Below are 26763 nucleotides of genomic sequence, written 5' to 3'. Positions count from 1 at the left end.
AGAAGCAGGAACCAGATCACCTTTCAGGCCATGAGAAGGGATTTGGGCTTTATTCTAAATGTAATGCAAATCCTCTGGAAGGTTGTGAGTCTTTGGACATGATCTGATTTAAAATTTAAAAAGCTCCAGGCTACTCAGGATTGTGGTCTGGAGGAAGGCAAATGGAGAAGCAGGGAGGCCAGTTAGAAAGCCGTTGCCTTGCCAAGAGCTGATGCAGCATGGATAGGGTGGTGGGAGCAGAAGTAATACAAAATAGGGGTTTTGTTTCTTAAGTTTGGGCTTTCTGACAGGTTGGATATAGATATGATGGAAAGAGACAAGTCAAGGAGGATGCTTAGATTTGGGGCCTGGGCAAGTGGCACAGTGGTAAAGAATCCGCCTGCCAGTGCAGGAGACACAAGAGATTCGGGTTCAATCCCTGGGTCAGGAAAATCCCCTGGAGAAGGAAATGGCAACCCACTCTAGTATTCTTGCCTGGAGAATTCCACGGACAGAGGTGCCTAGCTGTCTATAGTTGATGGGGTCACAAAGAGTCAGACACAACCCAGCACACAGCATCAAGATGGGAAAGACTCTACAGGGAGCGTGTTGTGAGGAGAAAATTATCAAGACAGGATAATTTTGAGATGCCTCCAAAGATATCCAAGTGAAGAGGTTGGTTAAGCAGATGGATATAGGAATGTGGAGATCAAGACAGAAGCTAGGTATGAAGATATGAGTTGGCCAGAGTGGAGGAGATAATTGAAGTTAAATGGTCAGATGAGATCACCTGGGAAGCTGAGTGTAAATATAAGGCATAAAACTTTCCAACATTTCGAGGTCAGCAGTAGGAAGCACAGCTAGCAAAAGAGACAGTAAGGCAGGAGGAAACCAGAAGGGCTTGGTGTCCTGAAATACAAGCGGAAAAGAAGTACTTCCAGGAGGGGGTGATGTTGAATGCTGACCCAGACTGAGTGTGACTGCTGGATTTAGGAACGTGAAGCTGACTGGTGATCTTGAGGTGCTATTTCTTGGAACAATGGAGACAAAAGCAAAAATGTTAAATGGGTGTGTTAAATAGAGTACCAGTCAACCAGACACTCAGCTTCAAGGGCTCTTCTATACCTTCAGCATTTATCAAGACAGTTTTTCTTTTGAAAGACAGTCCTTTTCCTCAGTGAATCTCTGATGTTATTAATACCTGTGAAGTTAATAAAATGTTCTCCATTGGTTACAGAGTAAATGCTGTTACACTTTGTACAGAGAAGTAGTGGAGTATAGTGGTCTGAAGCATGGGCTTCAGAAACAAGATCAGACCTTGGTTGAATCCCAGCTCTGTTGCTTTCTAGCTATGTGATTTTAAGCAGGAACTTTGGTAATTTATCTGTCGATTGGAAATAATATCGGCCTGTTAGTGTGGATATAAAGGTTAAATGAAATATAAAAAGTATAGGATAACACCTGGAACTAAGAGCTATTATTAGCACTGATTTTGTTACAGTGACAAAATTACTAGATTATATGTGTTTATAGTTTTCCTTTGTTCCCTTGTTCTCTAAGATTTCCTCATTTTTATAAGAAGGCGTATTACTGTTCTATTGTTGCACAATAAATTTGTCTTTAACACAGTCTTAAAACACCCACAGTCTTATCATCTCACAGTTTTGTGGGTCAGGGCTGGCGTGGCTGGGTTCTCTACTCAGTCTCACAAGGCTGGACGTAAGGTGTCAACCAGAGCTGCAGATTCTTTGGATGCCTTGGGATCCTCTTTCCACCTCACTGGTGGGCAGAATCCATTGCTTTGAGGTTGGAGGACTGAGGTCCCACTTTTCTTGCTGGATGGTAGAGTAAATGAGCTCAGGAGACAGGAGATGTGGGATGATTAGAACTGAGGTTTGGGAGAATGTACAGATGCTGGTAATGACATAGTCTGGGCTTTGACTATATGAGTGGGTAACTGGAGTGAAGTGAAGAGTTTGTGTCAAGGGAGTTCAAGAACTGAGAGGCCTGGTGTCAGTGTACCTGACTTGAGGTTTGAAGTCAACAAAAATAGCTACAGTGAACCAGCTGCTAAAATCTTTCATAAATGAAAAGGAGCACCAGGGAGACTGTTAGAGTAATATAATCTTCTCCAAGACCTGTGCTTCAGATGAGCTGGGGGTTTTGAGAAAAGAGGCAAGAAAAAGGCATTGAGGACAAGGGTAACACCTGCCCACACAATCTCCCCTCCCCACTGGACTCTAGTACATGGTAAGTAAGAACTAAAACAGCCATCCTGTTGGAAAACTGCAGGAGAAGCAGTGCCTGAAGGAAAAGTCTAGTTTCCATTTGAGAAAAGAAATGCTAGGGAGAGAGAATTTGTTTTCTTAATGAAAACTTTTCCACTTGATTTCATCTTATATTCAGATATGACACTTTTAGTTTTGCTCCACGGGATCTTACTATTTATTTGTCAGAATCCTTGTGCCTAGTCCATTCTAGCTAATTAGCATCTTTGTTTTCATTTCCCTTCTCCAATACCCTTATTGATTTTCTCAAATCTAGATTTCCTAAGTATGGTCCTAACAAAGATCACCATTTAAAATGAGTATTCCCAGAACAGTATGGAGCAGTCCCACTCCTGGGCATATATTCAGAGAAAACCATAATTTGAAAAGGTGTATGCACCCCAGTGTTCATTGCAAGACTATTTACATAGCCAGAACATGGAAACAACCTGAATGTCCAACAGATGAAAGGATAAAGACCATGTGCTATATTTACACAATGGGACATGACTCAGCCATAAAAAAATAAAAATTAAATCATGCCATTTGCAGCAATATGGATGGACGTGGAGATTATCATACTAAGTGAAGTAAGCCAGAGACAAAGATATGATATCGCTTATACATGGAATCTTAAAAAATAATGATACAACTGAATTTATATGCAGAATAGAAATAGACCCACAGACATAGATATGAAACTTATGGTTACCAACAGGAAAGAGGAGGGGATGAATTAGGAGTTTGAGATGAACATATGCACACTACTACGCATAAAACAGATAACACACAAGGACCTACTTTATAGCACAGGGAGATATACTCAATATTATGTACTAACCTATAAGGGTAAAGAAAATCTGGGGGAAAAAAGACATATTTGTATTTGTAACTGAATCACTTTGCTGTACACCTGTAGATCACATATACACAACACTGTAGATCAGATATACTTCAATAAATAAATGAGTACTCCAGACAGTCTGATTTCTTGCCTTTGTAACCACAGCTGCAACTCCTCACCTCTTCCTGTCATACCAGTGGGCAAGTCAGAAGGCAACTTGAGGATAATGGACGTTAGGAGACTTGAGGGGAGGCAAAGAGAGGAGACAATAGCAGACACAATCTTCCTCACGCTTCCAGTTCTGCTCTGGGGCAGGCCTGTTTGTATGCCTCTGGGTCTGTCCAGCTGTGTGCTTCTGCAAGTTCTGACACTTGCACCCAGCCTGTTTACAGAAGCCCACTCCATATTTACAGTATCAGAGCACACTGCTGTCTTTTCTTTCTCTTCAGCTCCACTCTTCTCAAGAGTCGTACAAACCATTCAGCAGTAATACCGCTTTTGTTACATTCAGTTATCTCCTTTGAGTCGAGCCCAGCTGCCCCTCGCCAACCCCCCACCCCCCAGTATCCCCATGGTAGCCCTTTCCTTCTCCTGTGCATCAGCATTAGGGGCCCTCTCAGTGGCCTGTTCACACTGCTTTTCTAGCTCAGCACCCTCAGGCCTAAGAATACCACCTCTCTGATGATTTGTTCAACAGTTTAGAGCAGGACACTTGCAGATTTTCCCCTAAACGCAAACTCCTATTGCTTGATATATATTAGGACACATGAAAATACAGTCAACACACAGGACAGGCTAAACTTCCACTGGTGCAGAGAGAAATCGTGAAGGAGCAGATGTTAAGAAGTTACCCTTTTTACTATTTGTGTGACTTTGAGCAAATCATTTAACCTCTCTGAGCTTCAGTTAATTTATCTATAAAGTGAGGTTAATAATTAGTTGGTTGTTTTAAGGGCTAAATAAAGTAATAATGCACGTAAAGCAACAGTAGTGCCTGGTCTTGGTTTTGAATCTAAACCTCACTTCAAATTTTTATATTTAACCACTCTATCTGCCTGTCTCAGTATAACATTGGAAACTTCTGCAGACTCCACAGGAGTTTTTTGGAATTGTGTATATTCTAGGTTTCTGTGGCACTGAAACAAGGCCAAGTCACGCCAACTGAGCTCTGTCAAAGATGTCTCTCCCTCATCAAGAAGACTAAGTTTCTAAATGCGTACATTACTGTATCAGAAGAAGTGGCCTTAAGGCAAGCTGAAGAAGCAGAGAAAAGATATAAAAAAGGTAAATTACTTTGACTTATACCTAATTGTTACATCCTGAGAGAAAGAGTTTAATTTGATATAGCAGTCTCCATTGGCAGGTAGAGCTTTCAACATAAAAAAAAAAATTTCCCTTATTTAAAGACCTGGGGAATTCCCTAGAGATTCAGTGGTTAGGACTCCACACTTCCACTGCTGGGGGCTCATGTTCAGTCCCTGATTGGGGAACTAAGACCCCACAAATCTCGTGGTATGGCCAAATAAATAAACTTATTTTTTAAAAGAAGAACTGGTGTGAGGTATAATAAAAATGAGACTAATAGATATGTGATGCTTTATAATGTCCAATTCGTAATAATTTCTAACACAGATTTGATTTCTGAAGAAGTATCTTTAGCAAAAGCTAGTAGCTGTCTTAATAACTAGGATTAATGTCTCTGTATTTTGAACTAGATAACTTTTCTATTCTTCTGGTTTCTTAATGCAGGTCACTCACTGGGGGATTTAGATGGAATTCCTATTGCAGTAAAAGATAACTTTAGTACATCCGGCATTGAGACAACCTGTGCATCAAACATGCTGAAAGGTAAAGTTTAACTAGCCAGATCATTATTTTATAAAAATAAATGTTTTTCAGTTTAAATTAAAGATAAGATACTAATGCACCAAGATATCTTAGACTAGTTATATCTGCAAAGGAAATAACTTAGGGTGGAATATTACCTTCTTATTATTTGCTCTTTCTGAATGCAGACTTATTTTTCAGGGGTAGGCCTGATTAACAGAGGAATCCTATTTAGGAAGATAACATCACTGCAAACACACTGAGTGAACTCTTAACTCCTCTAACTTCCACTCGTTGACAGTGTAGAAATAAGTACAAAGTGGCTGTCATTACCCCTCTTTTGCAGATGGTATAAGGATTTATTATTAATAACATCTACTGTCTGATTATGTTTTATCTCCTGGCTCCTCCACCTTATATCACTATACTTAGTATAATGATGCTTAGTTTTAATTTTTAAAGTTCAGTAGGTCAAAAAGGAATCATATTTATCAATATATGGTTGGATCCTAGTAGGAAAAAGAAATGGAAAGGGGATAGAAAACTTCACACTAATATTCTGAGGTGTATGCCCCAAGTTCCTCTGATAAAGTAGACTGTTGTTAATTGTTTGCGAATATACACTAGATAGAGGAAGTTTTAATTGACAATAAAGATCTATTCCTGCTGGAAATAGATAAAAATTGCTGTGTGATATAGCACATCTGAGAAGAAAAAGTCAATGCAATGAGCAGAATAATGATTTGTGATTAATTTCAAATGAGTTGGGTACCTCTCTATCATTCAATATTTTGTAGTACTGTTAAAGTCAATATTTTTAGATTTTAAAGATGGTGAATACAGAGACTTTCTTTAGAAAATATAGCAAGCAGTCAGCAGCAGAAAAACATTAACTTTCAGAAGAAAGTACAGCTTAAATTAGGAATAAGTAGCATTTGTCAATATGAATTGCTTAATTGGAGTTTAAAATTGTTTCTTACATAGGATTTACATGTTCACTGTTTTCTTTCCTATGATAAAAATTACTGAATTTTTAGGAGGACAGGGGCAAGGAAGGGGAGGGGGTTAAGAGGTATAAGTGACTATGTATAAAATAAATAAACTATAAGAGTACAGAATAGGGAATAGAGACAGCATTTTATAATAACTTTAAATGGAATATAACCTGTAAAATATTTGAATCACTATGTTTTACACCTGTAATATAACATTTAAATCAGCTATACCTCAGTTTTGTTTTTTGTTTTTTTTAAGAAAACTGAATTTTTTTTCAGGTTATGTACCACCTTATAATGCCACAGTAGTTCAGAAGTTGTTGGATCAGGGAGCTCTACTAATGGGAAAAACAAACTTAGATGAGTTTGCTATGGGGTAAGTAAAATTAAAATTTTCTTTTCCTGTATTTCTTTCATCTGTGTCTTCAATTTCATTACGTGTAGGTACCTAAAAGCAGTGTGATTTTGTGAGGACTCTCGCCAATTCCTTGCCAGTTCCTCAGTTCCTCCTTGAGAGATTACGTTAGTGAGGTGATTTCGTGAGTGCTCTCTTTGCCAATTTCTCAGTCCCTCCATGAGAGCTTGTGTTCTGCTGATAGATATCTCACTTTGGTTTTACTTTGCATTTCCTTGATGACTAACAGTGTTGATCATCATGTGTTTATTTTGCTATCCATATATCTTTGGTGAAGTATCTATTCAAATCTTCTCAATGAGTTGTAAGTTTTTTCCCATATAATCTGGATTCAAGTTCATTATCAGATAGGTGATTTGCAAATAGGTTCTCTGAGTCTCTGGCCTTTCTTTGCATCTCCTGAATATGCCTTTCAAATAGCAAAAGTTTTTAGTTTTGATGAAGTCCAGTTCATTGTTTTCTTCCTTTAATGACTCATGGTTTTTTGTGTCTTTTCCAACAAAGCTTTACCTTTTCCAAGGTCATCAAGACTTTTTTTCCAACGTTTTCTCCTAGAAGTTTTATAGTTTTAGTTCTTAAATTTAAAATTGTGATCCAGTTAATTTTTTGTATATTATTGAAGAAAGCAAAAGTTCATTTTTTTTGCATATGTCTATTCTATATATCTGGGACCGTAGAAATTCAAATTAAATTACTTTGATTCGCCAAAAAATTCAGTCCAACATATGTATAGGTCCATTTCTGGATTCTGTTCTGTTGATTTGTGTATCCCTAATCCATTATCAGGAGAAGGCAATGGCACCCCACTCCAGTACTCTTGCCTGGAAAATCCCATGGGTGGAGGAGCCTGGAAGGCTTCAGTCCATGGGGTCGCTAAGAGTCGGGCACAACTGAGCGACTTCACTTTCACTTTTCACTTTCATGCACTGGAAAAGGAAATGGCAACCCACTCCAGTGTTCTTGCCTGGAGAATCCCAGGGACGGGGGAGCCTGGTGGGCTGCCATCTGTGGGGTCACACAGAGTCGGACACGACTGAAGTGACTTAGCAGCAGCAGCAGCAATCCATTATCATGCTATCTTGATTACTGTAGCTTCATAGTAAACCTTGTGGAGAAGGCAATGGTAATCTTGCCTGGAAAATCCCATGGACGGAGGAGCCTGGTGGGCTGCAGTCCATGGGGTCGCTAAGAGTTGGACAGGACTGAGAGACTTCACTTTCACTTTTCTGCATTGGAGAAGGAAATGGCAACCCACTCCAGTGTTCTTGCCTGGAGAATCCCAGGGACGGGGGAGCCTGGTGGGCTGCCGTCTCTGGGGTCACAGAGTCGGACACGACTGAAGCGACTTAGCAGCAGCAGCAGCAGGTCCTTTGCATTTCCATATAAGTTTTAGAATTGAATTAATAATTTCACTGAGAAGCTTGATGGGATTTTGATTGTGGTGGTATTGAATTGTAGATTAGGTTTTAGAAAATTGACATATTAATATGTGCCTTCTGATGTATGACTCTATATATTTCCATTTATTTAGACTTTAATTTTTCTCAGCAATATTTATGATTTTCTATATATGAATCTTGCACATAATTTGCCATATCTATCTCCGACCATTTCATGTTTCTTTACTATTACAGAAAATGTTATTTTCTTTTCAATTTCTAATTGTTTAACATTGTTAGAATACATAGAAATGTAATTTACTTTCCTATGTTAACCTATTATTTTTATCCTGTGACCTTGCTAAGCTCCCTTATTAATTCTAGCTGATCTTATAGATTATTTGGTATATTTTATGTAAATGATCTTGTGGCCTACAATAGAGACACTTTTATTTATTTATCTTGCCTTATTGCATCAGTTAGGACCTTAAGTACAATATTGAATAAAGATGATAAGAGCAGATATCCTTGCTTTTCCTGATCATGAGGAAAACATTTAGTTTTTCATCAGAAGCACTTTTTATTTTCCCATTTGTAATGTTTGTAATATTTGCTTGGTCTGTGTTTCCTATTTCATAGAAGCAGATTCCTTGATTCTCCAAAACTGGTATCTATTAGAACCTAGTAAATATGTGTTGAATACATAAATCTGTGGGAATAAACTTGAACCTAGGTTTTGAGGACATTGCCTTGAACGGCTGGTCAGCATGAACATCACCAATGAGGGTGAAGTGATACTTGATACTGTATACCTCCTTCCCTGAGAAGGAACACCATCACCTATGCAGTGTTCCAGCTGAAAATGTGTAACCCGAAGCTAATAACAAGGAGACAGAAGACAAATCTGAAATGAGATATCGTCTATTAAAATGTCAGTATCATAAAAAAAAAAAGGCTGTGAAAATGTTCCAGATTAAAAGAGGCTAAAGAAGTTAAATCCTAAAACTCATAGAAGTGTAGGAGAAAGTCTTTGTGACCCTGAATTATACAAAGATTTCTTAGATGGAACACATAAAGTACAGTCTGTAAAGTTAAAAACTGGTAAATTGAATTTCATTAAAATTAAGAACTTTTGTACTTAATGCACTGTTAAAAATGAAAAAAAGCAAGCCACACAACTTAGCAAAAATATTTGCAAGACATATGTCTGACCAAGAACTGGTATCCAGTATATATTGAAACTTTTCCAACTCAAAAATAAGAAAACCAATTTTTTTAAAAAATGAGATGTAAAGAGATGTAAAATCATATGTCAAAGAAGATACACAATTGATAAACACATCAAACATGGTTTGTCATTTAGGAAATGCAAATTAAAACCACACTGAAGTACATACACCTAATTAGAATGGCTTAAAAAATGACAGTATCAAGTGCTGACGGGGATGGAGAACAACTGGATTCTCATACAATGCTGGTAGGGAATGCAAAATGGTATAGCCACTTTGGAAAATAGTTTAGCAGTTTCTTATAAAGTTAAACGTATACTTACCAAAAGAGTCAGCAATCTCAATCCTAGGTATTTACCCAAGATGTGAAGGCTCATGTTTATACAGAAGCACTGGCTGGGGCCTTTCACTACAATATTTATTGTAGCTTTATTCAAATTGCTAAAAACAGGAAACAACTCAGTGTTCTTGGTTGGTGAAAAAAGTTAAAGAGGTTAAAGAGAAAAGTGTAATATAATTCTTAACTCTAGAGTTGCTCCTATACTGGAAAGAGGGAAAATGCTATAAGGACATTATTGGATCAAATGACAAAACTGGATTACATGAGGTAGATTTGATAAAAGTATTGTATTGCTGTTAAATTTACTGAGATAGCTCTACTGTGACTGTGGAAGAGACTATTCTTTGTCTTAGGAAAAGCTAAAGTATTTGGGGTGATGGGCCATAATATGTATAATTTACCCTTAAGTTGCTCAGGAAAAATAAGTATAGCCACACACACAGAGCACACAAATGATAAAACAAATGGGGTAAAATGTGAACAATAGGTGAACCTGGGTAAAGGGTATACATTTTTTCATACTGCTTTTATTTTTGTAAGTTATCTATTAGGTTGAAGTTTTTTCAAAAGTAAAAAAGATTATTAGCATTCACTAAGAATATCTCCCTGAGAAGTTCTTTTTTTGGGCTGAGCCACACAGCTTGTGGGATCTTAGTTCCCCAACAAGAGGTGGGAACTGTGCCCCCTGCAGTGGAAGCGTGGAGTCCTCACCACTGGACTGCCAGGGAATTGCCCTCTTAAAACTTCTGATTAAAAGAGGAATTCCTTCAAAAGACTACTTGTTAACTGTTTGGATGTTTGTGACACTTTTCAGCTGGAAGACCTTAATTTATGAAGAAAATCATCTTACGCTGAATTGGATTATCAGTTGGGATAAAAGTTTCCTTTTCCTAACAGACTGGCTTTTTTTCCAACTTTCTACCACAAACGATTTTACTTCTCATCCTCAACTCCTCAACCATCTAATTAAAGAAAGCTACAACTCAGCAGCCTTCCTAACTTTTCTAATTTAAGTTACAGTGGATTATACAGTGTTAGAAGCAAATAATGTAATCAGGAGATCACATAAAAAGAGTTTTATTACGATATCTTGCTTCACTTCTTCATTTCAGATCTGGAAGCACAGATGGCATATTTGGACCAGTTAAAAACCCGTGGAGTTATTCAAAACAATATAGAGAAAAGAGGAAGCAGAACTCTCACAGTGAGAATGAGGATTCAAATTGGCTTATAACCGGAGGAAGCTCAGGAGGAAGTGCGGCAGCTGTGTCAGCGTTCACGTGCTTTGCGTAAGATATTTTTTTCTATCTGTACTTTAGAACCCAACCCAATGCAGATAGTCATAAACCATATACAAAATCCAACAATAGACTCATGCATACCTTGGTGTTTTTATTTCTCCTTAGTGAGCGATTTGTGCTCAGTAGTATATCAAAATTGTATCTTAGAAATACCCTCAACTATATAGTACACATATGTATATTTTATGCATTAACTTTAAGACATTTAAACCCTTCCTGTGTAGTATCTGGTCTTCTTTAAAACATGATTTTACAGATCTTCTAGAATAAGAATAAATCAGTTAGCTTGCTGCTGCTGCTGCTAAGTCACTTCAGTCGTGTCCAAGTCCTGCCAGGCTCCCCCGTCCCTGGGATTCTCCAGGCAGAACACTGGAGTGGGCTGCCATTTCCTTCTCCAATGCATGAAAGTGAAAAGTGAAAGTGAAGTCGCTCAGTCGTGAATTTCACTTTGAAAATTATTTGGGTATCTGCTCACTGACTGTACATATATTTAGAGATTAACATACCTTGGCTTTAGTTGAGTGCTACTGAGCTAAATTAGTATCTGTGATTTATCCTTCAGATAAGCCCAACTTTGCCAAAGAATAAGGAAGGAAGGAAGGAAAGAAAAGGCTAATATTTATCAATAGAATATTTTAAGAAGTGTTTTTATAAATCAGCAACTAAAAATATATAAGTAAAGGCTTTTTCAAATTTGTAGGGAGATGATTTGTTCAGCTGTCATACTTTGTATTCTGAATCCATCAATCATGCTTTATGAAGCTTAAGTCACGTTTGTAAAGCATTTCTTAACCATCTAAAAAAGAGTAAATAAATATGTTACTATATTTATTTTATTGGTTTCAGTTTAACCAAATAGAATGTTTTCTTTAGTAGTACTATATGTATTTTATCTCTCCTTAATTATCCACTGAAACTAAGCTGTTTCACAGGCATTGCAATCAATAAATTATTTATATTTTTTTAGAGCTATGGAGATTTAGATTCTACAGTTTTTTTTTTTTTTTTTTTTTTTTTTAGTTTCCCTGAAATCTTGTTAACAAGTAAAACCATTTCATTTTATCTCTGTGGAATTTTATAGCACCACATTAATATTAATGAGAGTTCTGACAAGGGAGGATTGCAAGATTAGGTGCTTTTTTCTATCCTCATCACCCCTCTTAGTGTTCATCTTACTGAATGTGCTTTGAGAAGGTGGCACTTTGACACATAATTCCTATGGAAATGTAGGTTTTACTTTTACGCAGCTGTCAGGGAATCCTAATAAGAAAATGTGTCCTTTTAGAAACCGTGAAAGCAGCAATCTGATTCTGTGGCTTAAGAGGACTTGGTAAGAAAGGCAGTTAATTTGCATTTTCTGTAGTGTACAAGGACCACGTGAAAGGTCCGTGAGCCTTGTTCAGCCCAAAGCTTCAGTCTGAGTGTACTCAAGAGGGGCCAGGACCCAAAGTGATTCCAGAGTGAATGAGCCCCAGACTGTCAGGTGTTCTGATTTGTTTCTTTTAGAATAGTTTTTAAAACAGGAAAATTCTAGGAGTACTATGCAGCCACTAAAAAGAATGAGTTAGAGCACTGTGTCATGACATGGAAAGAAATCCAAAATACACTATGAAGTGGAAGACAAGTTGGAGAACAATGTGTATTGTATGACCTTATTTCTGTTAAACGTAACATTACATATGTGAACATGTTAGTTGCATGGAAGTATCTGGATAAATATACATAAAAAGTGGTAATTCTGGGGACGGATTATAAGAAATTTCACTTTATAGATCATATAGAATATTTTAATTTTTACAGTGGACATTGCAATTTTCTAATCAGAAAAACCTTTTTTCCTGAAAAATTTTAAATTGTGAAAAATATACACAGTGGAAAATATACATACAATTAAAGTATGTTATCTTAATCCTTTTAAAGTATACGATTCAGTTGTGTTAAGTACATTCACATTATCAATCAGCCAGTCTCTAGAACTTGTTTCCTTTGCAAAACTTAAACTGTGTACTCCTTAAAAGCCTCCCATTTACCCTGCTCCCCGTGTCCCCAGCCCTTGGCAAGCACTCTTTTACTTTATGTCTCTGTGAATTTGACCACTCCAGGTACCTCATATAGGTAAAATTGTGCAGTATGTGTGCTTTCGTGACTTGTTTCACTTAGCATAATGTCAAGTGTGTCTTTTTTTTTTTTAATAAGAAAAACACAGACTGTATAGATAACTGAGCAAAGAAATGAACAGACACTTCATAGTTGAGTAATGCAAATACAAGTAAGTGTGAAAAATTACTCAAAATGTACATTAACAAATGTTTTATCAAAATAATCAGATTTTAAGAACTGCTAGTATTCAGTGATGGTGAAAGTGAAAGTGAAGTTGCTCAGTTGTGTCCAGCTCTATGTAACCCCATGGACTGTGGCCTACCAGGCTCCTCTGTCCATGGGATTCTCCAGGCAAGAATACAGGAGTGAGTTGCCATTTCCTTCTCCAGGGGACCTTCCCGACCCAGGGATCAAACTGGGGTCTCCCACAGTGCGGTAGATGCTTTTCTGTCTGAGCCACCAGGGAATGAAAGATAAAACAATGTGATTCACTACAACTGGGAATATAAATCAGCATAACCTTTCTGACAAGTAATTTAACAAAATATATTTAGAACTTATAATGATAGGTAGACCCTTTTACCCATTAACTCTTAGAAGCTAGAGATATATGGGCAAAGATTTATGTTTAAAAGTTTTTATTAGAAAGTGCTTTATTTATTTATTTTTGGCTGCACTGCACAGCTTGTGGGATCTTAATTCCCTGATGAGGGATTGAACTCAGACCTTCACCAGTGAAAGCACAGAATTCTAACTGCTGGACTGCCAGGGAACTCCCTACAAAGTACTCTACTATGCAGCTATTCTAGTTCGCAACAATATAGCAGTTTAAATAAATCAGAATACATTTCTAGTCATGATTCTAAATGGGGTAGCAGAATGGCTATATCTGAATTCCTGGGAGGGGTGTGTTTAGTTTGTATAAGCATACTATAAAATTGCTATTAAAAGAAGATATAAGATTTGTATGTGTATAAATCATACCAGTGTTTTCTTAGGTCTTCTGAGGCAACAGAAACAAAAACAAAAATAAATGGAACCTAATCAAACTTATAAGCTTTTGCACAGCAGAGGAAACCATAAAATGAAAAGACAGCCTACAGAATGGGAGACAATATTTGCAAACAATATGACTGACAGGGGGCTTAATCTTCAAAATGTACAAACAACTTATACAACTCAACAGCAAAAAAACAACCCAATCAAAAAATGGACAGAAGACCTAAATGGATATTTCTCCCAAAAAGACATGACCAGTAGACACATGAAAAGATACTCAACATCACTGATTACTAAGAAATGCAAATCAGAACTACAGTGAGGTACCACACCACCTCACACTGGTCAAAATGGCCATCATTAAAAAGTACAAAAAACAAGTGCCAGAGAGGGTGTGGAGAAAAGAGAACCCTCCTACACTGTTGATAGAAATGTAAGTTGGTGCAGCCACTGTGGAACAGTATGGAGGTTCCTCAGAAAACTACACAGAATTACCATGTGATCCAGTGATCCCACTCTTAGGCATGGCTTAGTTGCTAAATTGTATCCAACTCTTAAAACCCCATGGGCTGTAACCCGCCAGGCTCCTCCATCTGTGGGATTTTCCAAGCAAGAATACTGGGGTGGGTTGCTGTTTCCTGCTCCTGGGGATCTTCTCGACCCAGGGATTGAACCTGGGTCTCCTGCATTGCAGATGATTCTTAGCGACTGAGCCACCAGGGAAGCCCTACTCCTAGGCGTATATCCAAACAGAACAAAGCAGTACAGGCACCCCTGTATTCATTCATAGCAGCACTGTTCCCAGTACCCAGGACATAGAAACAATCTAAATGTCCATTGACAGATGAGTGGATAAAGAAGGTGTGGTGCATGTATACAACAGAATACCACTCAGCTATAAAACAGAATGAAGTAATGCCATTTGCAGCAACACGGATGCAACTAGAGGTGATCATGCAAAGTGAAGTACGTCAGAGAAAGACAAATACCATAATATATTATTTATATGTGAAATCTAAAATGTGGCACAAATTGAATCTATCTATGAAACAGACTTATAGACAGAGAATAGACTTGTGACTCGGAGTTTGGGGTTAGTAGATGCATATAGAATAGATAAACAAGAAGGTTTATCTATAGCACAAGGAGCTATATCCTGTAACCTGGGATAAACCATAATGAAAAAGAATATTTTAAAAATTGTATATATGTATATAACTAAATCACTTGGTGTGTAGCAGAAATTAACACATCATAAATCAACTATACTTCAGTTAAAAAGTAAAGAACTGAACGATTTGTATAAGATTGTATAATTCCTGTGATAGGAATTGGGAATCAGTTGGGAATTGCCAATTGATAGAATATTTTACATATTAAAAATTTTCAGTAATCTTTATAACATGGTAAAAGTCTCATGATAAGCAAAAAAGAGATGGAAGCTTATGATTACAGAATGACCTGAACTGTGAAAGAAAAATTCATTAAAAAAAGACTTAAAGTTCAAATGCCAAAATGTTAGCAGTGTGTGTTTGCCTCAAAGTGGTAGAATACTGTTACATTTTTACACTTTTCTATATTTTAAGAATTCTCTGCTATGAGCATGTTTTATTTTTGTATAATCAGGAGAAAACACCTTTAAAAGTCTACATTTTAAAAAGATAGATTTCAGATATAATTAGAAAGATGTTATCCTGCTAAACAGAATTCCATTTAAATTTCAGGGCTTTAGGATCAGATACAGGAGGATCAACCAGAAATCCAGCTGCCCACTGCGGGGTTGTTGGTTTAAAACCAAGCTATGGCCTAGTTTCTCGTCATGGTCTCATTCCCCTGGTGAATTCAATGGATGTGCCAGGAATCTTAACCAGATGTGTGGATGATGCAGCCACTGTGTTGGGTATTTATGATTCCGTATAGTTTCAAAGCATTATCAGTTCACTGAAAAACAATGTGTCTGTCACTCATAAATACTTTTACTTACAGGTATATTAGCTGGGCATGATCCCAAAGATTCTACCACAATTCAAGATCCTGTTAAACCATTTACGCTTCCCAGTTTGACAGATGTGAGCAAACTATGTATAGGAATTCCAAAGGTAACTGTTTACAAAAGTACTGTGAAGTCAAATACAGACAACAGACTTGGGAAACAGACTGGTTAAGTTTGAATTGCTGCTCTGCCACTTTTATTAGCTATGTGACCTGAGCACGTGAAAGGAGATAGGTAAAATCACTCACCTTTTAAATGTTTAATTTTGAGCTTAGCAATAAGTTTTTGTCCTGGGAGACTGTCCTTTGCATTGTAAGATGTTTAGCAACATCACTGGTCTCTACCCCTAGAGGTAGCAGCCCCACCCCTACCCTACCGTCTTAACCCCACAAGTAAAACTGTCTGTATACGTTACCACATGTCCCCTGGTTGAGAGGAAGAGGATAAAATTGCCCCCAGTTGAGAGCACTGCTGTAGAGAAATACTGTAAAAATCTTTTAAATTTTCATTTAAGGTAATAGGTGTGCCTATTTTTAAGGATTTAGAGTGAAACAGACCTAGATGGGAATCCTGTATCCTGTACTTGCCTACTGTGTAACATTAGGAAAGTTACTTAACTTCTCTAGTCTCAATATTTTTCATTAATAACATGAAGGATGGTAATACCTACATCATAGGACTGTTAAAAGCGTTCAATGAGAGAACCTTTAGAAAGCATCTAGCAGAATGCCTGATACATAATGAACATTTAATAAATGTAAGATCTCCAACCAGATCTCCAGTCTTTAATATTATTATATCCAGTTCACAATATCTAGTATTGTGTTGTTATTGCAATAAATGCTCTTAAATTAGTTCAGTCTTTTTAGCTACCTACTATCAATTTAATCAGGTTTTCTAATATATTGCCAGAGCTTCTGGGGTACACATTTTTGTAAAACCATCTATTGGATGTTCTGATTTCTGTATTTTGACTTTTTCCAATTAGGAATATCTTACACCAGAATTGTCAAGTGAAGTACATTCTCTTTGGTCCAAAGCTGCTAATCTCTTTGAGTCTGAGGGGGCCAAAGTAATTGAAGTCTCCCTGCCCCATACCAGTTACTCAATTGTGTGTTACCACGTATTGTGTACATCGGAAGTGGCATCGAATATGGCAAGATTTGATGGGCTAGAATATGGTAAAGTGCCTGTGTTTTGGACTTTTAGGGAAGTTTTCTCAAACATTTTCACTTATTAGTGCCAAAAAACATTATTGCCTGGGATAATGTTAATGATTTAGAGAAGTAAATTAGTGGATCGTTTTACTGTTGTCAATTTAGCATTATACTCACTATTCATTATCATAACTCATAATGAATGAATGAGGGAGTGAACAAATGAAATTTCCCTCTTCATTATTTTCTTCTCTTTCTTGATTCCTGACGGGTCAGTTAGTCCCAAGGCATGTAAAGAAGAGAATCCATTAAGGTCAATCTCCTGAAATTTTAGTATTGGCCACAAATGTGACTCTAGACCTGCCTTTCAGCCAAAACTTTACTTCCTTTTCAAGTAATGTTCATCTCTTGTTTTCAGGTCACAGATGTGACAGCGATGTGTCTACTGAAGCCATGTATGCTGCAACCAGGCGAGAAGGGTTCAATGATGTGGTGAGAGGGAGGATCCTCTCGGGAAACTTTTTCTTACTAAAAGAGTAAGACCGTCGGTATAGGAATTGTCCCCATTCTTGAAAACTCCTAGTAGCATGTCTGTCAGGTCTTATCAGTTTTGCTAAGGAAGCAAAATCCTTATGATTTGAATTAGAAATCGTAAGTAAAGGCCTGTTTTTGGTACTTTTGGCTCCTGGTTATTAAAAACAACAACAACAAACCCACTGATGCTGTAGCAAGCTGATTAGGAAGCCTGACGGGTTTCAGCCCCATTTAATGTCCTCTGTTATCGCTACATTGTCCTCCTGCTGTGAGAGCCTTAAGCAGGAGGTTACATTGGTCTCTCTTTAAAAGGTCAGTGAAATCAACCTAACTTTCCCTTGCATCGTGTATCTGTTTGCTCCAAGAAAGAATTCTAAAATTACTATGACTGGTATAAGTTTTTCATCATCTTGTGAATAGGATTCATCTTCCATACCACCAAGTCTGTCTAAGAGGACAGATAAGTGTGAAAAAGCAAGAATGTACTGAACAGCTTCATGGAGTTTTGCATATATATAATGGGCATATATGGATAAATATGTATATGGATGGAAAGCATTTTATTCATCTGTGCATCTCGTTAGGGCCAGTAGTTAGCATTCCTTTTTCCAAAAATACTATGAACAGCTACTCTGAAAAACAGTATGGAGATTCCTCAAAAAATTAAAAATAGAACTACCATATGATCCAGAAATCCCACTTCTGGGTATATATCTGAAGGAAAGAAATCACTACCTCACAGCATTATTCGCAATAGCCAAGACATGGAAACAAACTAGTGTCCATTGGCAGACAAATGGAAAAAGAAAATATGCCATGTGTGTGTATACCCACCCACACACACACAATGGAACGTTATTATTCAAGAGTATTGATTATTATTCAAAAGAAAGAAAGCCTTCATTTATGACAGCATGCATGGACCTTGAGGGCATTATCTTAAGCGAAATAAGTCAGAGAAAGACAAATACTGTATGATCTCACTTATATGTGGAATATAGGGGGAAAAAACACCAAAGCCACAGACCCAGTGGAATGGTAGTTGCTGGGGAAAGAAAGATGTTGGTCAAAGGGTACAGACTCTCGCAGATAAGTTCTGGGGATGTGATGTACAGCTTAATTACTATAGGTAACAACACTATACTACATACTTGAAAGCTGCTGCGAGTAGGTCTTAAATGTTCTCACCACATACACAAAAAACTCTTAGGTGATGGATGTGTTAACTAATCTTACTGTGGTAATCATTTTGCAATATATACATATATCAAATCATGTTGCAAACCTTAAAACTACAGAATTTTATACTCAATTATATCTCAAAGCTAGAAAACAAAAACTACTATTTGATTAATGGGGAAATCAAAGGGCTTTGCTGTTTGCTTTCCTTCTCTTCTGAATACCTGCTGTCTCATGTCTGAAAATCATTGTTCCATTTTGTCTAGTTTTCCGATTGAAGCATATTAAAAGTAGGAAGAAATTTAATATAAGTATTTGTTCTTTTATAAAATTCAGTTTTGGGGAATGCTGTTAATACGTTATTTAAGCCATTAGCTGCTGGGTAAATTATACGTGATGCCTGCGTTCATCACCCTATAGACCCTGTGGTCAAATGATAATAAAGACATCTGGTATTTCTATAGCATTCTTTCAAGATAAAAAAGATCTCCCGTTTTTATATCATTGTATTTGGTCCATGCAAGGTTGGAATTGTTATATCCATTTTTACAGGTGAGGAAACTGAAGTTATCAATCAAATAGTTAATCCTTTTGCCAGCCTTCATTAACAGCTTCAGGAGGATCTAAAGAGTATTTTTTTTCCCGTTTCTTTCTATCATTGATTTATAGTCAGTCCTGTGTCTGGCTAATTCCTTAATCTTTTCAGTAAAGTAAATGTCTTTTCTTTTGGGGAGGGAGAGTGTGGGGAGTAACCATATCCTTTATTACTTTTTATTACCACAGTAACTTTAGGGAACATCCATCATCTCATTCATATGGAGACAACATTAAAGAAATAGGCAGAAAACATTTTCTTACAATGAGAACTCTTAGGATTTACTCTTGACGGCAGTCATGTGTAACATGTGGCAGTGTTAATTCTATTTATCATGTTCTCCGTTACATCCCCGGTACTTACTCATAACCAGAAGCTTGTGCCTTCCGACCATCTTCATCCTATTCCCCCTCCCCTGCCTCCTACTTCTGATGACAACAAATCTGATCACTTTATGAATGAGTTTGTTTTTGAAGTATAATTGACCTACAACACTAGGTCAGTTCCTGGTGCACACCATCGTGATTTGACATTTCTATGCATTTCAAAACGATCACCACGATAGGTCTAGATGTCATCTGTCACCATATAAAGATATTACATAATTACTGACTATATTCCCCACACTGTACCTTTCATGCCTGGAAGTTTGTAACTCAGTCTCCTTTCCCTATTTCTCTCCTTCCCTTTCTCCACCCTCCCCCTCTGGCAACCACCTGTTTATCTATGACTCGGTTTCTGTTTAGTTATGTTTGTTCATTTGTTTTTGGATTCCATAGATAAGTGAAATCATACAGTATTTTCTCTCACTTCACTTCACTTGGCATAATAGCCTCTGGATCTATCCATGTTGTCCCCCAGAACAAAATCTCATTCCTCTTTATGGCTAATACTCCACTGTGTATGTATACTCCATCTTTATCCATTCATCTATCGGTGGACATTTAAGTGGTTTCCGTATCTGGACTATTGTAAACGGTGCTGCAGTGAACATAGGGGTGCGTATATCTTTTCAAATGTGTTTGTTTTCTTTGGATAAATGCCCAGGAGTGGAACTGCTGCATTGTGTGGTCGTTCTGTTTTTAATTCTTTGAGAAATCTCCGTACTGTTTTGTATAGAGGCTGCACCACTTTATATTCCCACCAGTCATGCATGAAGGTTCCCCTTTCTCTACATCCTTGACAATCCTTGTTGTCTTTGATAATAGCCATTCTGAAATGTGTGAGGTGATATTTCATGGTGGTTTTGAATTGCATTTCTCTGATGATTAGTGATGGTGAGCATCTTTTCATGTGCTTATTGGCCATCCATACATCTTCTTTGGAAAAACGTCTGTTCTGGTCTTCTGCCAGTTTTTTGATTGGTTGTTTGGTTTTTGATGTTGAGTTGTGTGAGTTCTTTGCATATTTTGTATGTTAACACCTTATCAGGTATATCATTTGCAAATGTCTTCTCCTATTCAGTAGGCAGCCTGAAGTATCTTTCCAGGAGTTTCCCATTTCCATTCCTGGGCTACTCCTGTCTATAAAATACAAAATTGCAAACACTGCCTTCTTTCCTCAGTTACTGTTTCCAGAGCCTGTTTTCTAGTGTTAGAATTCTCCAAAACTTCAGAACTCTTGTAATAATTATAACTGTAGATGAAATAGGACATTATAATAGAAAGAGGATTGGAATGCACCTCCATAGATCTAAGTTCTGGTCCTTCCTCTGCCACCGCTAATCTTTGCAGCCTTTGGAAAGTCATTAGTTGCTATGCCCTTGATTTTCCTCACCTGAAAATGAATGTTCTGGTTTAATGATGTCCCTGGAAGTGTTAATAATTTGTGATTATATGTGAAAAATTGTATCTACTTTTAGAATAACAGCATGGTTGAACAAAATTGATTTTTATGTGTTGGGAATCTTAGTGGTACCCGCTCCTACAGGCCAAGAATCCAGTGATTCTTTAACAAATCTTACGCATGAGAATTCATTGAAAGAAATAACAAAAAGCCCTTAAAATGTCAACTTTTTTTTTTTCCACAGAAATTATGAGAATTATTTTGTCAAAGCACAGAAAGTGAGACGGCTCATTGCTAATGATTTTGTGAACGTTTTTAACTCTGGAGTGGACGTGCTGCTAACTCCCACAACTTTGAGTGAGGCAGTGCCATACACAGAATTCATCAAGGAAGACAACAGGACACGCAGTGCCCAAGATGACATCTTTACACAGGCCGTAAATATGGCAGGTGAGGGTCCCTTAAGAACATTCTGGTTTTCTCCAGATTTTTAGGTAGACAGTCCTGGTCCTCAACTTAAGTTCTAGCTAGATTGTTCCCTAAACACAATAGCTTGTCCTTCTGGGATACTTAGGAGTGTGTGTTTGTGTTCATGTGGGTGTGTGTGCATGTGTGCATTTATAGGCATACACATGCTTGCATTCACCACACACACACGCATTAATTTTCAGACCTACAGAAAGATTTTTAAAAGTCATAAAATGAATACCCATTATGTCCTTTGCCTGGGTTCATCCTTGTTCACATTTTGCCTCATTTGCTTTTTCCTTCTTCTCTCTCCCTTTACCCCCAGACAGACAGACACACATACACAGCTTTTACTTGATTAATTTGAAGTTTCAACATCATGTTACTTTACCCCTAAATACTTTTAGCATGAATCATCTGGAATAAAGACATCCTTCATCCTCCCTGAGAAGGCTAACACAAATACAATAATATTCCAAATACAGTTCATATTTAAGTTTTCTCAGTTGTACCAAAAATGCCTTTTATAGGGTGTTTTTCCTACATATATTTGTTTATGATATCTCTTACTAAAGTCTAGAACAATCCCCCAGGTCTCTATGTTCTTTTATTAAGAACCACATCAGATGGTTATGATTTTTGTTTCAGTCATCAAACATAATGTAGAAAACTCAAGAGCAAAGGGAAAAGTCCATTGTATTTATCTATATACTTTCATTTACTGTGTTCATTTCTCCCTGATCCATCAAGATTCTTTATCATATCCTTTCTGTTCGGAGAAGAGTTTGCCATTCTTTTAGGGTACATCTGCTAGCAACCAGTTCTCTTAGCTTTCTTCTGAGAATGTCTCGATTTTCCCCTCATTTTTATAGTTTATTTTTGCTGGATATATGATTTTGGTTTGACAGTTCTTTTCTTTAGCATTTACAAAATGTCCTGCTAATTTCTTCTAGCCTTCATAGTTACTGATAAGAAATCCTCTACCTTTTGAATTTTTTAAGTGACATTGTCTTTTCTGAGGAGTCCTATCCACTTGACCTGTAGGATATCCCGTCCATAATCTGAATTTGTCAGATTGCTTCCTTATGGTTGGGTTGACTTAACATTTTTGGCACAAATACTGTATGCACTTCAGGTCAAGAAACAGTTAATATCAGTTCGTACCACTGTGGAAACTAAGTGAATCCTTTGGATAAGGAAGTAACTACCAGATGTTTTCCTTATGAAGGCACATTTTCCTTTTGTCAGTTGTAAGCAGTTGGTGATATGATATGTTGGGACCGTATTTCCCAATAAACCTGAACCCACTTTTAGCATCTATTGATGACCCTTGCCTGAATTAAGTATTACTTAGAGAATTACAAAGTGCTGACTTTTCTATCATTCTTTCTCCGTATCTTAGCTAGCAGTCTTCTCTATAGAACAGCTTTCTTTTTTTAAAAAAATCAATGTATTATAAGTAATTCTCATTATTTTTGATGCTCAAATTTAACTAACAGGAACCTCTCCAAGTTGTATGTAACCCTTAAACTAGCCTCCATTAATTTTTTAAAACTTTCTTATTTTATGGCATAACAAGATACCCCAAAACTGAAATTAAAACTACCCTGAGCTACTATTTCTCACCTAATAAATTGACAAAAAATTAAGCAACTCAGCAACATACTGTATGGCTATAGGAAAACTCTCATTTTGCTGATAGAAGTTCAAAAGGTACTTTTTTGGAGGGGAATTTGGCAATTTCTAATTTATACATTTATCTTTTGATGAAGCAATTCCTCTTCATCTGAGAAACATTCAAGAATACTGAAAAAATACACAAGGTAATTCACTGGGACATGGCGTGAAATTGCTAAATACTAAAAACAATCAAAACCCCCCAACCATAGAAGAATGGTTGAATAAATTATGGTAAAACCACATGGTGGAATACTATGTAACTATAAAAAAGGAATGAACCTGGTCTCTGAATAGATATACGGTGATTTCCTAGATATATTAAATGAACAAAGGAAGATACAAAAATATACATAATTTTTGTGATTTTTTTTCTTTTTAACCCTTATCCTGTCTTGTACCTATTGGCACTGGAAAGTGGAAGAGGTCTCTGTGTCTTAGGGTGGAGAATTGGTCAACATTTAATGGGTCTCTTTCCTTTCCTCAGGATTGCCAGCTGTGAGTGTCCCTATGGCCCTCTCAAGCCAAGGGTTGCCGATAGGACTACAGTTTATTGGACGTGCATTTTGTGACCAGCAGCTTCTTACAGTTGCCAAATGGTTTGAAAAACAAGTCCAGTTTCCTGTTATTCAGCTTCAAGAACTAATGGATGATTGCTCATCAGTCTTTGAAAATGAAAAGTTAGCTTCGGTTTCTCTAAAATAGTGATAACTATATTGTGCACATTATAATGACTTTTAAAGGTTTTTATATTCTAGAGAAGTCAGGTGTTCTTGAAATTTGGCTCATTGTCAACATAGTCATTCCTTGGAGTCATTTTTTAAAATTCTTGTGATTATAATTATAAATGTCAGCATTTATTCAGCATCCACTCAGTATAAACCAAAGTACAAGAGACCTGGGTTCAGTCCCTAGGTCGGAAAGATCCCCTGGAGGAGGCCATGGCCACCCACTCCAGTATTCTTGCCTGGAGAACTCCATGGACAGAGGAGCCTGCGGGCTACAGCCCATGGGATTGCAAAGAGGCAGACACATTCACTCAAATAGAAACCAAGTACAGGATTTCTATTATAATACGAGATACATGTTGCTAAAAAATGACGCCTTCTAAATGTTCATTAAAAAGAACATTGCTTACAGTGCAAGTAAGCTTCAGGGTAAACCTGTCAAGACTTGTATGTCTTTGCAGCCAAAGCACAAACATGAACAGTAAGTCGTACTTCCAGAGGGAACCTAGACAGCCCAGCTGACAGGCATTTCAACACGTGGTAGAGGCCGCTGCAAGAGGTTAAAAATGCACAAAAACAATAAAATGGGAACATTCACCTCTAGGTCTGAGCAGAGCAGGTGGAAGAGAAGCTCTAACACAGGAGGAAGTGCAACTTGCTGGCCCAGACAGGGGTGTGCCTCTCTCTGGGGAGAGCCCAGGTGGGCACACTCCTCTCCTCTAAGAATAGACCTGCAGTGAGAACCTTTCTTCTTTCCTGCTGAAAGTTAAAATGTTACTTCTGCTCTTCCAGCGCCCCATGCCAAGGAGCTCAGGATAACTCCTAGTTACACTGAGTTCATTCTCCTAGTTTATCAGTCACAAACTAGCTCAGTGGTGTCAGACATTTGCTGTGACCTAACAAACTGGACTGAACTCGAAAATTGGTAGCTACTGGAGCATGGCTTTAGTGAGAAAGTTTCAATAGACAAGTAAGATTCAGTATGAAAAACTTGTAGATGACTTGGTGGGGCTGCATGGGCCCATGTAGAGAAGAGGCCCATGGGCCTCCTTCCTTACCCCAGATTCTCTTCCTTATGGTTTTCTTACCCACCCTCCTGACTTTCCTTACAAGTGCTCTCCTTTTAGGCACCTTTAGCACAAAGAAATAAGAAAGGGAATATATATTCAGAATTGGGGGGAAAAAAAAAAAAAGCTCTAATGAAAAGCATTCATTTACCCACTATAAAGGGCTTCCTTGGTCGCTCAGATGGTAAAGAATCTGCCTGCACTGCAGGAGACCTGCGTTTGATCCCCTGTAAGGTTTCATCGTTGGATTTGTCTTTGCCAGAACACAATTGTCATCTCATGTTTATCATGAGTTCTAAGTTGACATTTATTGTTGATAAGTTTAAGTAGGGAGCTGAATTGTTATTTAATAGATTCACTTTGGTAAGGAAAAAATCTTTTCTAAATATAAAAGACATGAAGTAAAAACATAAGAGGCACAACCTTCTTAGAACTACTGGAAAACAGTGCGATGGGAGTTTAAGCTGCCTGGTACTTTTCATTAATAGTTTTCTCTCTCCCTGGGCAAATGCTCGATCTGATAAACTGCGTAAAAGTTTTCTGTGCCAAGTGCACTAGTATTCTGAAGGATTTTGACTATGAATCCCTGAAAGGAAGAAATTCATGACAGAGAATTGCTTTATTTTATAACAAGAGAAACCCCTTAGTTGGGGGAGAGAGTATGATGCAAATGGCAAGCAAATAAATCTTTACCCCAGTCTTTTTTTATGTGTGTATAGTTTGAAATAAAAGATTTTCGAATAATATGTAGTTTCTCTTACTCCTGTGTCTCTACTTGAGTTGCACTAATGACTTGAAACAAGGAAGTGAAACATTTACATCGTTTTCACATAATAACACCCAACTAGCGTGAAATGATACCTAATCTGTTCTTTCTTTTCCATCTTTACCCTAAATATGGTAGATCTCATTTTGCCAGATCACTGTCTGAGAATTTAAAATGGAAAACGGTTTCTGTGTCTCAGCTAAGTAAACCCTGAAACTATGAGCAACAGGGCTGTCAGAGCAGAGCACGTCAGAAAGGTGAAGACGACTGCACGTGTGAGATGAGTGCCTTGATAAGACAGCGCAACAGAGCAAAAGACAGATTCAACAGCAGAAGGGTTGCTAGAGTGAAAAAATGTGATGCATTCACGAAACTTGGCACCTGACACCACGCAGAGCCAAGTCCAAGCCAAATCCGTGTTGGCCCCCAACTGTCATCAAGAAAATCACTTGAAACTAGAGAGGCAGAATTTGATTGGCTGTATGACACCAGGCTGTCAGGAACACAGGACTGTGGACCATCTAGAAAAGATAGCATGGTACAGAAGAGGCACTCACAAACATGATGGAATGGTGATTCCTGTGAGGAAAACACCGGCACCTTCCATGTTGTTTAGTCACTAAGTCATGTCCAACCCTGCGACCCCAGAGACTAGCCTGCCAGGCACTTTCTATCGTGAACAAGAAATATCTTTAGGATTTTAGGACAGAATCTGAAGAACAGTGAAGAGATCTGGTTACAGGGCACCAGTAAGTAGACCTCGAGAATTCTGTAAACTGTCACACCCTGTTCCAGTCAAAGTAAAGGGCCAAAGTAATGAAATGTTCACAATATTAATGGTTTCTGTTACGAACTTTCATTTATTAACTACTTTTACTCTCCCTCCCTTTACTCAAATATCTGATTCTACCACAGCTAAATGTGTTGCCTGTGCAAGCCTCAGGTAAAATTTACTCACTGGACTTAGAAGTGCCAGAGGACAATTTAAAGTAGAAGGCTTTCCTCAGTTATTTCATAACTTAAGCCATGTGTACACTAGAACAAAAACCTGAAAATTTAATAAAAGCAAATAACACCAGAAAACCCCAGCAAACATTAAATAAAAGTAATTACAGGATTTCAGAGGGACTTTTTATTCC

The 26763-nt window shown here is 37.5% G+C and overlaps 1 protein-coding gene across 3 annotated transcripts in view; it reads left to right on the top strand.

Moving 5' to 3' along the window:
* The window catches only part of QRSL1 (glutaminyl-tRNA amidotransferase subunit QRSL1), a 28763-nt gene extending 3159 nt beyond the window's left edge, over window positions 1-25604 (top strand). For 2 of the 3 annotated variants that reach the window (XM_040238562.1, XM_040238563.1), the window contains 10 exons: window positions 4215-4374; window positions 4840-4938; window positions 6192-6288; window positions 10388-10564; window positions 15400-15575; window positions 15662-15774; window positions 16657-16849; window positions 17244-17361; window positions 21163-21368; window positions 23551-25604. In XM_040238562.1, the coding sequence (XP_040094496.1) occupies window positions 4215-4374; window positions 4840-4938; window positions 6192-6288; window positions 10388-10564; window positions 15400-15575; window positions 15662-15774; window positions 16657-16849; window positions 17244-17361; window positions 21163-21368; window positions 23551-23768 (1557 nt within the window). In that variant the 3' untranslated portion in view covers window positions 23769-25604. Of the gene's footprint in view, window positions 1-4177; window positions 4375-4839; window positions 4939-6191; window positions 6289-10387; window positions 10565-15399; window positions 15576-15661; window positions 15775-16656; window positions 16850-17243; window positions 17362-21162; window positions 21369-23550 lie in introns of all 3 variants that reach the window. The other variant, XM_040238564.1, reaches the window with a different exon arrangement.
* The last annotated feature ends 1159 nt before the right edge of the window (window positions 25605-26763 follow it).

The sequence above is a fragment of the Oryx dammah genome, unplaced genomic scaffold, assembly GCF_014754425.2.
Source record: "Oryx dammah isolate SB20612 unplaced genomic scaffold, SCBI_Odam_1.1 HiC_scaffold_4, whole genome shotgun sequence".
NCBI classification, from domain to species: Eukaryota; Metazoa; Chordata; class Mammalia; order Artiodactyla; family Bovidae; genus Oryx; species Oryx dammah.
The sequence above is the reverse complement of the archived record's forward strand: the minus strand, read 5'-3'. Positions and strand labels throughout refer to the sequence as shown.